We start from the raw sequence: 14080 nt of genomic DNA, 5'->3' as shown, positions 1-14080 counted from the left end.
CCTGGAACATAGGGCATGTGCCACAGTGGGGATCAATGATCAGAAAAGCCCCATGTGGATCCTGAGCCATTGAGTATCAGATATTCACAAGTGCTATTCCAAAAAAGGATCATATCTCTCTCATGCTTGCATGAGGCTTCTGAGATCCACCTTATAGACATCTTTCATCTATACAGTAGTTGGCAGATTCTCTCAGCAAGCCTCAAGGCTTAGCAACAGTTCTGCAGCTGGAGTACATAGTATGAGGAGCACATGGGGAGGGTGAGGCCTCAATCCCCAGAGGCAAGTAATCTTAGTCTTAAAATGCAGAGACAGCATCCTTCTATAAATTAAGGTTGCCTTTTTCAGTGCCATTAGAAGGATTAGCCTTCTGTCTGGATGCTCTTCTGTCTGTCTAGTCCAGTTAAGCATAGTTCAAAAGATTATCTTTTGGCTGTATCCTGACCTTCATACTCAAGGTGATTTCCCTGTTTGTTTAATCATCTCAAGATCTAGTGCTGCCATCATCCCTAGGGTAAACTCCAATCCACTCTACAGTGTGGGCAGAAACTTTGTAAGCCCTCCAGTCCAGGCTTCATGGAAAGGAGATATCCAGAAGATATCCAAAATAGCATTTGAGCATTACTCTTCTGTCAGGCTGTACAGGATAAAACCCTTGTCGCAACCAAGGTTGCATTTGGATCTAGACTGTTCTAAGCTAGCTAAACTAAATTTATGGATTCCTTGGGAGTCCATTATGGGACTACTAAGAGTAACGTCCGTTGTGAAGAAAAATACAGCGGGCTCTAGAAGGAGGCTGTAGGCAAGGGGCCACCACCCTTGCTGTCTTCCCACCCATCCAAGTGAAGACATTGACTCACCTCCACCTCAAGGGGAGCTATGTCTGCCTTTTAGAGAGCAGTTGTGAGCAGCACCTGAGACAATCTGAAGAAAAGTCGACTAAGAAGTCACTTGTTAGTTGCTCGTTTCAGTGTCTCTCAGGTACCACCCATCTGCAGCAACCACAAGAGCAGAAGAAGGGGAAAAACCACTATGTGTGCCATGAGGTTGAGGGGTTGAGGTCTGCCTTGACCTCATGAAGTATTTTCTGAGGATATTGCTTATCTCAGTGTTGTGCTTTTGGGATTTAAAAATGTCACATTTGTTATTTCATGCTCTGGGTTTGCCCATCGCAGAGACATTGGCCAGGGATCCAGTGATAGGAGGAGAATCCATCAACAGTATCTGAGGTTCTCCATTTCTTCACAATGTTGATCTTAGTTTGTCAAGTTCAGTGTATGCAGGAAATAATGGTTAGCATGGGATGTTTTGAAAGTACTCCTTTGGGAGACTGCAAAGTATTCCTAGAGACATCTCTAATCAGTTATCGTTACACAGTCATAAACTCAGGAGTAGAACAGTCTTATGAAATTGCATCTGAGAGAATCTGAAAAGGAGAACCTCATGGTGAGTACAAAGTTAGCTGGATTTGTTTTGCAATAAGGTCTGTTTCAGCTGAGAGATCAGTAGTGTAACTGCTGTCCAGTGGTTGACAAAGTCTTCCCAGTAAATTGTCCCTCCTTAGCAGCATTTATAACCAAAAGTCATAGCACGGCCAATGACCGGACAGTTTCCTGCCTTGATAAACTTAACTCTGAAGATAAGAACAGAAGAAACAGTGGTTATGATAGTGGATTATACGGAATTGTGCTTGGCCATTAAATAGACTGGCTCTGTACAGTTCACATTCTTCCAATCTAATCTTCACAGAAAGGATACAAGGAGATAACTTTATTTTTGTTGTTCTGTGCTTCATGGCAGAAGAGTCTGACAAAATTTGTGATAAATAACTAAATCTTAAATCATGTCATTTGTAATCGCGCTGAGAGACCCTGTATTAAGATTTTCATTTCTTTTCAACTGTGACATATCTTGAAATTTGAGATGTATGATGGTTTATTACTTTCCATATGGTTTTCTGTGCTATTTTCATTGGACTATTTCAGCTGAGGAAACAAAGAGGAGATCTCAAACTATGTAGCTTAACTGCTGTCCAGTGTGTAACCTTCATGCCTTTTACTCTCTACAACTGTCCATTTTGGCTGGCTCTGAATGATTCCCATGAAGATTTCTTTGTCTTTTAATAGTTCAGTCATCCTCCCCTCTAACCCTCTCCCCTATGGTGGTTTTGACAATGTGATAATACTTTTTTCTTTTCTGTTTTTTTTTTAAAGTTAGCTTTCTCTTTAGATGACTACATTCAAAATACTTTGGGTTTAAAAGAAAAAAAACTAACTTTGACTGGGTCTCTCTGTCTTCTCCTTTCTGTGCATCCCACCTTTCCCTCCTTCCTCAGACCTTGCAGTATTCAAGGAGCGGCTGAGAGTGCTAACAGTAGGAGGTATGCAAACAATGGGCTTTTAACCCTTCTGGAGATTAGGACTCTCCTCTGAATAGTTGACTCTGGGCACGTAGAGGTTTGGTAAAGCTAAAGTTTGCCCATATTATATACAATGGGTTTTCCTGCCCTCACCCCGTCCTCCCGTTTTTCCCCAGCATGATTCTAAATGTTGCAAGTGAAATGGAGCCTTGTGTTCAAAGTGCTTCATCAGTCATGCTCTTAAGATTTTGTATTGAGAGTGGGTAGCCATTTTCCTTATTGTTTGCTTGCTCTGGTTTTATTTGTAGTGGTTTTATTGCGTTCTGTACTTTATTTTGGTTGTGAGCTGCACTGGACAGTTTAGTTTGAAAAAGCTGGGTAGAAACATTTTGAGTGAATGGATGAATAAACATGATTATTGCACTGAGGAGTTTAAAAAACAGGCTAACACAACTGTGATTGGATGTTCCTCTGTACACACACTCAGGTGCCAATGAACTTTAGGCCCAGTTGTGTGAGTTAATTTGTTTTATTTTGTACAAGTCAAAATTGTTCCATCTTGAATTTCTAATTTTATTTAGGCAACAGCATCGTGGTATCCATAACAGTGGGCTGAAGTTCAATCCTAAACAGAGTTACACCCTCCCAAGCCCATTGAAGCCACTGTGCTCCAAAAGGGGTAACAATGCTTAGGACTGAATGGTGATTTTTCTGCACTGCTATGCAATTAGTATCACTCATGTAGTCTTACACAGAGCCTTTTTTAAAAAGCTGGATAATTAACAGCCAGAATTCTTAACTACATTTTTCAGCTAGGAAATCTGGAATGAGTTTAACGCTGTGAATGAAAGGGGTAGTATTAGGAGAAAATAATGCCCTTATAGGAAACAAGGATCCTGAGCACAATCTGTAATGCATAAAATTTAACATCTGTTAGGCTAGCTATGTTGTAATAGACATAGCTCTTCAATGGGAAGCAAAGGACATTACAGTAATTCTTCCTTGATGCACCCCTGAGAATGAATAGTCTTCATATTTAATACTGCCCCATAAGCCTCATCTGGTTTGGCAGTGTGAGATCTCAGCAGCTCGTCTGCTCACCCAGTAATTTGGGTTCTGATGTCCCTTATTACCGCGCTTCTGAAGATTTTGAACATAACATATGATCTGGGGGTTTAAAACAATGTCTGAAATCCGATCATAGAGGACTTCTGCAGTCTGGCAGCCACCAGAAAATTCGAGTTAAATGAAGAGCAGGAGGCTGCTGGAAAACAGATTGCTGCTGCTGCAGCAGCTCTTTTGTGCAGATTGTGCCTCCGCTCATTCTATCTACCTTCTCTAAGCTTGGATAGTTAATTTTTTTTTAAAAAAAACCCAAAAAACTCTACAAACTTTTCCCCCCTTGCTGTCTGGACATCTTTAGCACAGGGGGATTGACTGACACACTGTTGAATGAGAGCAACAACATTTGCCTTCACCTTAGCCTAACCTTCTGCCTTTGGCATTAGTAAAGTGACATTTCTTTCCAAAGTTTGTTGCTTTGCAGCATGAATTAAATGTACCTGAGCAAGAGCTTAAAGAAAAACACGCAATCTTGCACCAGTCTGTGAGAGGCTGCAAAGAGACCACCACATTTGACTTGTTCATGCTAAGTAGCTCAGGAGAAATCCAGTAAGGGGTACACTAACAGATTGTGTAGTTAATAAAGAGTTAATGCTTGAAGAACTATCTGCCTTCTTGTGGAGTCTGAGAGGAAGAACAATCAGGACACTTCAAAGATCTTTGGACTCAATTTATTTTTATATTTTATATGCAATGTATTAAAAGAAACAGTCTGGTTTCCTTCATAAGAGGCTGGGGTCTGTTCTTTGGGGAACCAGGAGGACATTGCTGAAGTCCATTACAAATGCAAGCTCTGAGTCAACCACAAGTGGTGTGTGTTTGTTTTGTTCTGTTTTTTTGCTGCAGCCTGTGTCTAGGAACTCAAATTGTTGCACACTTAACTTTCACTCTTCAGGAATTATAAAAACCCTTGTGAAGTGCAACATGAGCGTGCTTTTGTTATGGATCCATGCACAGAATTTTCTAAAGGATTAGGACTCCTTTTAAGTAATAGTTTCTAGTATGTGTATCCTCCCATTAAGATGAATTTAAAGTCCTATAATTCTCCATTAAAAGATTTTAAAGGACATTCATTAACCTTGAGAATAAAATGCAAGAGAGGCCAGCAGAGTCAATTAGCACAATATATTCCAACTCTAAAAAGGAAACAGGAGGAATTAAGTTTCTAATAATAATGTTTGGCTTTTTGGTGCCAAAACTCTGCATCATGGAAGAATTTGTGCTCTAGATTAAAGCATATTTTAAATACATAGCCCACCACTCCTCACAAAAACAGGAGGGGACTTTTGACAAAAGTCTAGTCTCAGGCTGAGTTTGTCCTCTTCCCACACTGTTTATTCAGACTTTCCCCTATCCCCCCCCCCCCTTTTCATATAATTGCTGCTGAGGGAGTATGGGAATAAAATGAAATGTCTGACTAAACAATATGGGCTAAGTTGAAATGCTCATTGTGGGGTTGCAGTTTTTGACAGATGCTGTATGGAGTTCTGTCTCTACATATTTCAAAAGCACGCCGTTGTGCCCTTCAGTAAGGAACAGAGTTTCCAAAGCAAAATTATTTTTGTGTGTGTGAAAGCGTGTGCAGTCGGGTTGCTATAAGTAACAGAATGCCCATATGGCATTGGTCTATATCAGCTGACAGAATTTGCTAGATGTCAAGCAAATATCTGCCAAGAAGGCTGTCCTGAATGTTGCAAAGTTCTTGTCCAGGTGCTGTGTTGTCTCCCCATTCGTGCCAGCTATTGTAGCTCTTTATAGAAACTATTTTTGCCCTCCAAGCTGCGTTGTTGCCTTCAGCTGAAGTATGCTTATTTATTACTGTATTTGAGCATCATCTGGTGGAATATTGGCAACATGAAGTTGCTGGTGTGTCATCTTGTGCAGTAAATGTGGCCCTAGAAATAAGGTTGAAATATTTGTTGGACAGTTTTGAGGAATTAACCCTTTGCCAGGCTGTAGAATGCGCTTTGTTATAGGCAGAGAGTCTAATTTTATTATACATCTTAGTTCCCTGGGATGAGCTATTCAGGAGAGTCCTCTGCAGAACCCTGAACCCCCCTCTGCCTGCTTTTCTAGCTTTGGATCTGGGAATTGGTCATTTCTTATTTCTTGCTTCAGTTTTACTTTTAATTCTGAACATATGGAAATGTGGTGAAATGTATGTTCTCTGTACTTTTTTTTTGTTTCTGTTTTTCTCCTCATATTCTGGTTTGTCTGTATGTGGGTCTGAAATTTTTATTGATTCCTCCATCAGATTTAATTATCAGTTTTCATGGCAAAGTGTATTTATTTGTGTTTATATCCTGCGTGCCTCATAAATAACCTTTTTTGTTCTTGCTTTACCTGTTCATTGTTTAATTGCTGCTTGGTTTTAATTCATGTAAACCTTCCCCATGCTTATTTTGTGCTGCTTTCTCATCCCTCCCCCTCCTCACAAAAACCTGGTTCCTGTACTGCTGTCTGCATTCAACACCCTCCCCTGCTCCTTTTCTGCTTCTCCTACCCACAAAAATCCTGCAGGGTTTTATGGACTGGCTGAATCGGACCTCGACAAGGTCTTTCATTTGCCTACTACCACTTTCATTGGAGGAAATGAGTCTGCTCTTCCACTGCGGGAAATCATCCACCGTTTAGAGGTAAGAGAACTGCAAGGAGTACTGGAGAACTGCCTGGGGTGTTGAGAAGGACTAGAAGGAAGCTACCTAGAAGCTCACTCTCGATCTCACTATGAGTTGGAATATGAGTGGGTTATATCCAAAGAGCCCCGCCCCCCCAATCAGAAGCAAAGCTGTTCTTGAATCCTAAACCACATTTTTTTTCTAGCTTGGCTACTGGCGGGGGTGGGGGAGGTTTTAACGTGTTATTTTTTAAAAGCCAGAAAACTTTCTTCAACAAAAATACATGGGCTATAAATTCTTGTTCATGTAGAGACGAAGAAAAAAACTGAAGACTGTGATTATGTGAAACTGATCTACATAAAGGTCAAGTGTCCATCACCACTTGCACCTTATTACCCAAGTTCTGCCATGCATGTACTTCCCACATAGATTGCTTTTGAGAACAACAAGTATGGAGCTCCTCTCAGTGAGGCACATTATGAAGCAATGCTGCAGTCATTAGAAACAAGATTTCCATCAGTTGTGTTGACTAATTCTCCTTTGGCCTATGAGCCCAGGCAAGTTGATGCACAAGTTGTTCCAAGAGCAGTTTGCTGTGAGCCCTTTATAGGGGTTAAAAAAAGCCAAACAGGCATTGATGGCAGTGCTGCTGCTGGTGACAGGTGCTGCTTCTGGAGGCTGTGATGGAGGCAGGCTTCTGTAGGAGCAAGCTGCTCAGGGAAGGCTGTGGAAGCCCACAGACAGATGCAGTTCCAGATTTATATGCTCTCTTAATCTGAAATACAACATTCACTTAACTTGAGCTTCAAAACTTATGCAGATTATTTTTAAGGAAGGCAGGTAAGGTACCATCATCATGCATGGCTTGTCTCTTAGAAGCTCTTTCAGAGAAACACTGTGGTGGAGAATGGAGTCCCAGGGCCAGTCATCACTGTGCAGCTGTTGGAAATCCTGTTTTCCTGGGAAGGAGTAATTGCAGTCTGTGCTTGAGTAGAGGCATTGGGCCACCCAGGGAAGACTTGCCCACCCGTCCTCCCTTGGCATAAAAATAATAAGTTGTAACTGACTTATGACAACCGCTCATGGGGCAAGAGATGAGCAGAGGTGGTTTGCCATTGCTTTCCACTGCATGGCCTCCCATCCAAGTACTAAACTTGAGTTGACTTCCAGGCTCTGATGAGATTGGGCTAGTCTGGGCCATTTAGGCTTCCACCTTCCCTTGGCATGCACAGCACCCATTTGAGAAAGAGATGGTGGCTCCTCCACCACATAGTCTGAAGACAAGGAGTGGGCTGCTGCAAGTTACCCAAACAGTGGCAATCAGGAGCCAGTACTTGCTTGCCTTTCTCTGTCTCTCTGTGTTAAAACTGTGTCCACAGGGCAGCATCTTGCCAAGGCCTCCCAGAACCTAAAACTGACCTTGTTTCAAAAGGGAATTGAAACAGCCCTGTACTTAAGGGGAAGAATGGGAGTAATGAGCCAGTACCTGCAGAATTCTAGAAAGTATATAAATACAGAAGCTAAAGTTTTTGTGGCCATTCCTAACAGGTGCAGAAGTCTCCTTTTCCCAGCAGCCATGTCGTTTCTTTAGCCACTGTGGTTGCATCATGCTCAGCAATGCAGAAAAACAGGTGCTGCTGACTCAAAAAGGTGGGAGGACAGAACAAAATCTCAAGGGCACTGAAAACACTGTCCAACCTTTGCTGTAGCTCTGTCACTTAGACCGGAAGCAGAGAACCCAACAAACTGGGAGCAGCTTCTCACCCCCCACCCCGTCTGTCTTGACATCTCAGCATTGTTTTTTCTTTTACTGCCAGCTGCCTTTTAGGCTTAACAACCTTTGTCAATGACAAGGTTCTAATCCACATGCTTTAACGCCACTTTCATTCTGGTAAAGGAAATGGAATTTTGTGTCCTCTGCCTTCATTGGCTCAGAGTGTCATTACTATGTCTAAAAATAATTCCCAGCAAGGCTGCTTAAAGGCCAGCCTTGCCACCCTTTGCCAAACATTCTTTTTCTGCTCCACTTAAATCTCCTGCAGTCCCCTCATTTGGGTTTAGAATCTGAACATGAGTGATCATAACACACAGCTAGTATGATTGTTTCTATGAAGTCTTTGTTCAGCGGCTTTGTCTTCAGGGAACACTTTCCACATTAACCCTTCTCCCCATCCCCATCCCCTGCATGCACATCCTGCAGTGTGGAGCAGGGGTCCCCAGTGTGGTGCCCATGGGAACAGTGGCATCTGCCAATATCTTTCCTGGAACCCCACCAAAAGCTTTCAGAAAGTAGGAGGGGTGTTTCTCAGCAGGGCTTCTGATTGACTGCGCAAATTTAAAAGCATTCTATTAAGCAGAACTTCTGCCTGAAACATCAACGAGTCACTATTAGAGTTATTTTGTGGTTGGCTTCACCTTCTGTGGCAGCCATTTTGTGACTGTGCCCACCACGTCAGAATTCCAAAGGTGTCCACAGGAACAAAAAGTTCAGGGGTCAGTGGTATTTAGGGTTGCCAAGTCCAATTCCAGAAATATCTGGGGACTTTGGGGGTGGAGCCAGGAGACTTTGGGGGTGGAGCCAGGAGACACTGGGGTGGAGCTAGGAGCAAGGGTGTGACAAGCCTAATTGAACTCCAAAGGGAGTTCTGGCCATTACATCTAAAGGGACGGTACACCTTTTAAAATGTCTTCATTCCCTCCACCAGGCGCTCTCCTGGGCCTCGAAAGCGGCGGCCTCGGCGTGGTGGGGGTGGTGGCCGAGCTGCTGCAGTCTGGGCTGGCGGAGGCGCGGCGGCGGCGGCTGGGGGTGGCAGGAGGCGGCCAGCTGCTTCATCATCAGGGCGGCATTCTGGTGCTGCTGCTGCTGCATAGCCGCTTGGTGCTCGGTGGGGGGCTGCAAGGGAGGCGGCTGGGGGAAGCCGTCGGGGCCCGGGGGCGTGAAGTCTTGGCAGGCCGGAGTAGGCCGGCGGCGAGAGGTGGCTGTCCAGGGCGGCGGCGTGCATGGTCCCTCCACCGCCACTCCAGGAGTCGAAGCGGGGCCTCTTGGCCACCGTCATGGAGGAGGAGGAGGAGGCGGCGACGGGGGGCCCCTCGAAGTGCTGCAGCCGCTGGCTGCCCAGGGACGGCAGGTGGTGGTGATGGTGGTGGGGGGCGCTAAAGACGGGCTCGCCGGCGGTAGGGGGGGTGCTGCGGCGGTGGCTGCTGCAGGCTTGCCACGCTCCTGGCCTGCCTCCACCCTCCCCTTCTCTGATTTCACCTCAGAGGCGGAGCAGGTGACGCCGCTGCACTGCCTCCTCTTCTTCGCTTCACCATAGCTGCTCCTCCAAGATGGGTTCAGGCTGCCAATAAGATTGTTAGAGCTTCCTTCTTGGAGAACATTTTCTTATCGTAAAGATGAAGATATTGGATTTATACCCCACCCTCCACCCCAAATTTCAGAGTCTCAGAGTGGCTCATAATCTCCTTTACCTCCCCCACCCCCACAACAGACACCTTGTGAGGTGGGTGGGCTGAGAGAGCTCTCCCAGGAGCTGCCCTTTCAAGGACAACCACCTCTGCAAGAGCTATGGCTGACCCAAGACCATCCCAGCAGGTGCAAGTGGAGGAGTGGAGAATCAAACCTAGTTTTCCCAGATAAGAGTCCATGCACTTAACCACTACACCAAAGTGGCCTTACTCTTATTGAACAAATCCAAGCGGGTCTCTACACAGAATCTACAGTGCATTAATGCTCCCATCGGGTTAGAAACGAGCCGGAGAGTCCAGGAGCTCCTGAAAGACTACCGCAATTTATAGTAGGCCAGGAGCTGCCAAGAATCCCTGCTCCTTCTTCAGATACACTGAGCTGGCTGCTCTCACTTTCGTTAGTCTTGGAGGTGCCCTTGGATCCTGACTCTTCCCCACTGCTGCAGACAGCCTAACCCAGCGACTAAGGCTCCCTCCATCACATCTAGGCTTGGAAGGGATGTTTTGGTCCCTTCCTGCGGTTGGGAGCGCAGACGGAAGACGCCTAAATGCAGGAGGCGAATCTCTGGGGTCTGCAAGTGCAGCGGCGCTTTCCGAAGGGCAAGGTACCTGCCTGGCACAAAGGTGTCACAGCGTCGGTCGTAGAGCATCCCCAGGTGCAGCGGGCGGCCCAGGGCCGGCAGCTCGTTGTCCTACGTGGCCTGGAAGGGCATGGCCGCCGCGCCGTCCAATGAACCCGGGAGCAGAGCCGGCGGCAGGGAGGGGGTCCGACGAGTCCCGCCCAAGGGCCGGCAAGGGGATCGAGGCCACCAGCCGTCTGCGCTGGGCGGGGGGCTCTCCCCGGGCGACAGAAAGGCCAGCAAGTCCCGTCAGCTCAGCTCGGCTCTCCTCTGGCCCGGGCCGGCCAGGAGGCAAGCAGGGAGGCGGCCCGGGGGAGGGGGTGGGCGGGCAGCCGCCCCTTCCTTCCTTGCTCCTCCCGCGCCCGTCGGAAGCGGGACCAGGTTTTGGGAAAGGCCGCCCTAAGCTGGCAGCCGCGCCTCCCCTCCTCTCTTTGGAGGAGGACAGTGGCTCCTAACCGCCCACCCCCGGCAAGGAAGGCTGCAGTGGTCTTGCCCTGGGACCCGCTCGCGGAAGAGGCAGGACCCAGCTCCCCCCCCCCCCCCGCTTTTCAGAGGAACTTGCGCCCCCCCCCCAAAGCCCTCTTTTTTTAGGGGAGAGGAGGTCGTCGCCCCCCCCCAATACCGTCACGCCCAGCGACAACAGCCTGGAGGAGCAGCTACGGTGAGATGGGGTGGCTCGCCACGCTCCTTGGCGCTGTTCCCCCCTACCCCCGGTTCCATTTTCTTGGGGAGCGGGGGAAGAGGCTGGAAAACCTGGAGTCCCCCGGCAGAGCGGGAGGGTTGGGAAGCCTAGTGGTATTGAGTATTTAAAGTGCACACTCAAGGCACTGCCCAGAAAAAGTCCCAAGTCCCTTGCAGCAGCTGCAATGGAGTCCCATGCTGAAAAGAGAAGTGGGTAGTGAGGGTCAGGGCATCTTTCACGAAGGCTTAGCTGCTGTTTCTTGTCTTACTGAGGAAAACCAGATTATTCTTCAATGGCAGTTTTTCCTGAAACATATTGGAACATCGCTACCCTTAATGGAAGACTTCAGTGGTACAAGACTGTTTTTCAGTCTCAGAATTGGGTTCAGGTGCATGGAGAGACTGAAAGTGACTCATGGCCTCAATATAACCCCATCTTTGTGTGGAACTAAGCCTTGTTGACATTAGTGGAACTTATTTCCACATAAACATAGTTATGACTAAGCAGCAAGTAACTGCAAGAACAAGCATGATGCAGTGGATAATGGTTTGGGTGTGTATTGATGATCAAGAGATTTAAATCTTTGCTCATCCAAGGCTTATTAAGATGGCTTTTATAAAGCTGATTGGGCTCTATAATAACAAAATGGCTTAAGAGGGCACTTTTATGAAAGGAATGGGACTGTAAGCTATACCACTGTGTATAGTATGTATTATGTTTACTTATACGTATTATGCTCTCAGTGCTGTGTTAGTTATAGTTTAGTTTTATATAATACTATTTTCTGCGTTAACATATTGTGGCTAATTCTTTATATGCTTTGTTTCAGACTTATGTAATTCTCGTCCTAATACACTGCTTATTATATGTCTCATCCTATTAATTGCATTTACTTGAACTGTATAATCTGCCTTGAGTCGCAGTGAGAAAGGCAATTATAAATAAATAAATGGCTTTAGGCCCCTCTCTCCACCTTGTCCACTTCTGAATAGAATGGGATAAACCAGTGTGTGTTGTCCTGTAGCGTGTGGCGGAAGGGCAAGATAAATCAAGCATGACACATTTTTTACTATTGGCTCATACAACTACATGTTTGTGTTTGCAGATGATCACATTTTTAGCTTAATCTTGTGTCCTTATTGTCTGTGTTTAAATAGATGGCATACTGCCAGCACATCGGTGTAGAATTCATGTTTATCAATGACCTGGAGCAGTGCCAATGGATAAGACAGAAATTTGAGACCCCCGGCGTCATGCAGTTCACTAATGAGGAGAAACGCACCCTGCTGGCTAGACTAGTCCGGTCAACCAGGTACTTCGTATTTCTTCAGCCTGGTCCAGTGTAGTTTGTTAGCATTTTCAGCAGCGTGTACGGTGCCTCTGTGTGTTAATAGCATTTGGCTTTCATAGATGTAGGGGTTCTTCTTGACCCATCTGTGTCTTTTTTACATATGCTGCTATGAAGCTTTAAGACTAAGAGCCTTAAGCTTTATAGCAACATATCTAAAAAAGACACAGATAAAGCGGAAATAGGGAGCCAAGGTTCATGGTCCCAAAAGGGCTATCTCTAATAAACCCTGTATTAGAGATTTGGTGCTCTCAACTGATTAGGGTGCAGAGGTGCAGGTCCAAACTACCTGTATTGGCTCCCCGGAAGAATGCCACTGCTTTGTACAGCATGTGTCTTTTTCTGCTTAAGCAACTAACCATGCCTCCTCCCAAGCAGAGAGTGTGTGTGTGTTTTAGTTAAAAGGAACACCCAAAAGTCCCATGTTGTGTTGAGCTTTGCATGTGACTGGTGGTTAAATGTGCTTTTTCACACATTCATCATGTTACGTGAAAGTTTCAGCTTTGCTAGCAGCCGCTCCACTGTTCTTTTTCTGGCAGCTGCCTTTTTCTGACTGCATGAACTGGGACTTGTTAGAGTCTTCTGCTCGACCTATGCCACCTTCAGTATATAATTAATATGGCAAAATGGTCCTAATCTTGTCCCACACAGTGTGGGTGGTGGGGATGTTACAAAGAGGCCAGTTCAAAGCAAGGTCCAATCTAAAGAGTAGTCAGCTCACTTAGAGAGGGTGTGAGACACTTCCTGCCGTTGATAGGCGAAATGTAGAACTTAGTTCAGGATGAGATAAACAAATGCAGTAGAAGTGCATGTGTGCATGTTATCTTCAAAAACATGTGCGATGGAGCCAGCAAGGTTGCACTGTATTTTTACTTATATATATGGGAGATAAGATTAGTCACTGCTGGACTGAATTTTGGCTAATGCGAGTGGGAAGCCCACATTTAAAAATGTATTCAGGGAAGCCATGAGGTGTTGGCTTGTCCCAACTTGCAGACGTACAAATGTCATAATCTGTTGTCTCCTATTCATCTCTAGAGATGACTTGTAGAATTCCATGTGTTCATATTCTGGCCTCCCTCCTGCTTCCTCCAGGCTATTTTGAGATACGCAGAAGGATATAATCTTGCCTTGCAAACCCTGCAAGGTTGCCGTAAGTCAGCTGTGACTTGACAGCAAAAAATAAAATAAAAAGATGCTCTTTTGATGCTCTTTTTCTTAAACGCGGATTCTTTTAAAAATGCAGCTTGCTGTGCCATGTCCAGGTGCTGCTACTTCCTTTTGAGACTGATACTTTTTCATCGCTCTAGCCAGTCCAGCAGATATTCTTCCTTCCTTGTTCTTTGCCATGTGTTGAATACATGTGTGTCCGCATTCGTAATGCTCCAACTGGTCCATAAGAGAGACCTGTACATCTTCCTCTCTGATCAAGGAGGAAGGGTCATGAAGACACCTTTAGCAAACACCCCCTCACATTGTCTTATGGGCTGTGATAGAAAATATAGGAAAAGTCAGGATTTGAATACAGCCTTCTACCTAAGAGGTACAGGAGATGGATCAACTGTCCCTGGCATCTGATTTGCTCATGAATTTAAGGAGAACATTGGAATAAATGTTTGTGCTATTAGGGTAGAGGAATTTCAGAGCAGCCTCAAATCTTTTGCAAGAGATACTGTGATGGGGAGGAGGTGGATGTGATATTCTCCTGTCTCCCATCTTGGATCTTATTTCTCCTTTTTCTTTTCATATAAGTAGTGTTGCAGTGTCCTTTCTGAATTGATCTTTCAGGGTTCTATCATGGCTCCTTGAATTCCTTTTGAAATCTCTTCTGCTATGATTCCTTTCAGGAATGTAATCAGCTGGTGT

At 45.5% G+C, this 14080-nt stretch overlaps 1 protein-coding gene across 4 annotated transcripts in view; it reads left to right on the top strand.

Annotated features, from left to right (window-relative positions):
* OGDH (oxoglutarate dehydrogenase) overlaps positions 1–14080 on the top strand; it is a 77258-nt gene that overhangs the window by 40634 nt on the left and 22544 nt on the right. For 2 of the 4 annotated variants that reach the window (XM_060250518.1, XM_060250519.1), the window contains exons 5-7: positions 2336–2380; positions 6002–6117; positions 12024–12178. In XM_060250518.1, coding sequence (XP_060106501.1) covers positions 2336–2380; positions 6002–6117; positions 12024–12178 — 316 coding nt within the window. The remainder of the gene's footprint in view (positions 1–2335; positions 2381–6001; positions 6118–12023; positions 12179–14080) is intronic. The other 2 variants (XM_060250520.1, XM_060250521.1) reach the window with 1 other exon arrangement.

Source organism: Heteronotia binoei, chromosome 12 (assembly GCF_032191835.1).
Source record: "Heteronotia binoei isolate CCM8104 ecotype False Entrance Well chromosome 12, APGP_CSIRO_Hbin_v1, whole genome shotgun sequence".
Lineage (NCBI taxonomy): Eukaryota > Metazoa > Chordata > Lepidosauria > Squamata > Gekkonidae > Heteronotia > Heteronotia binoei.
The sequence above is the reverse complement of the archived record's forward strand: the minus strand, read 5'-3'. Positions and strand labels throughout refer to the sequence as shown.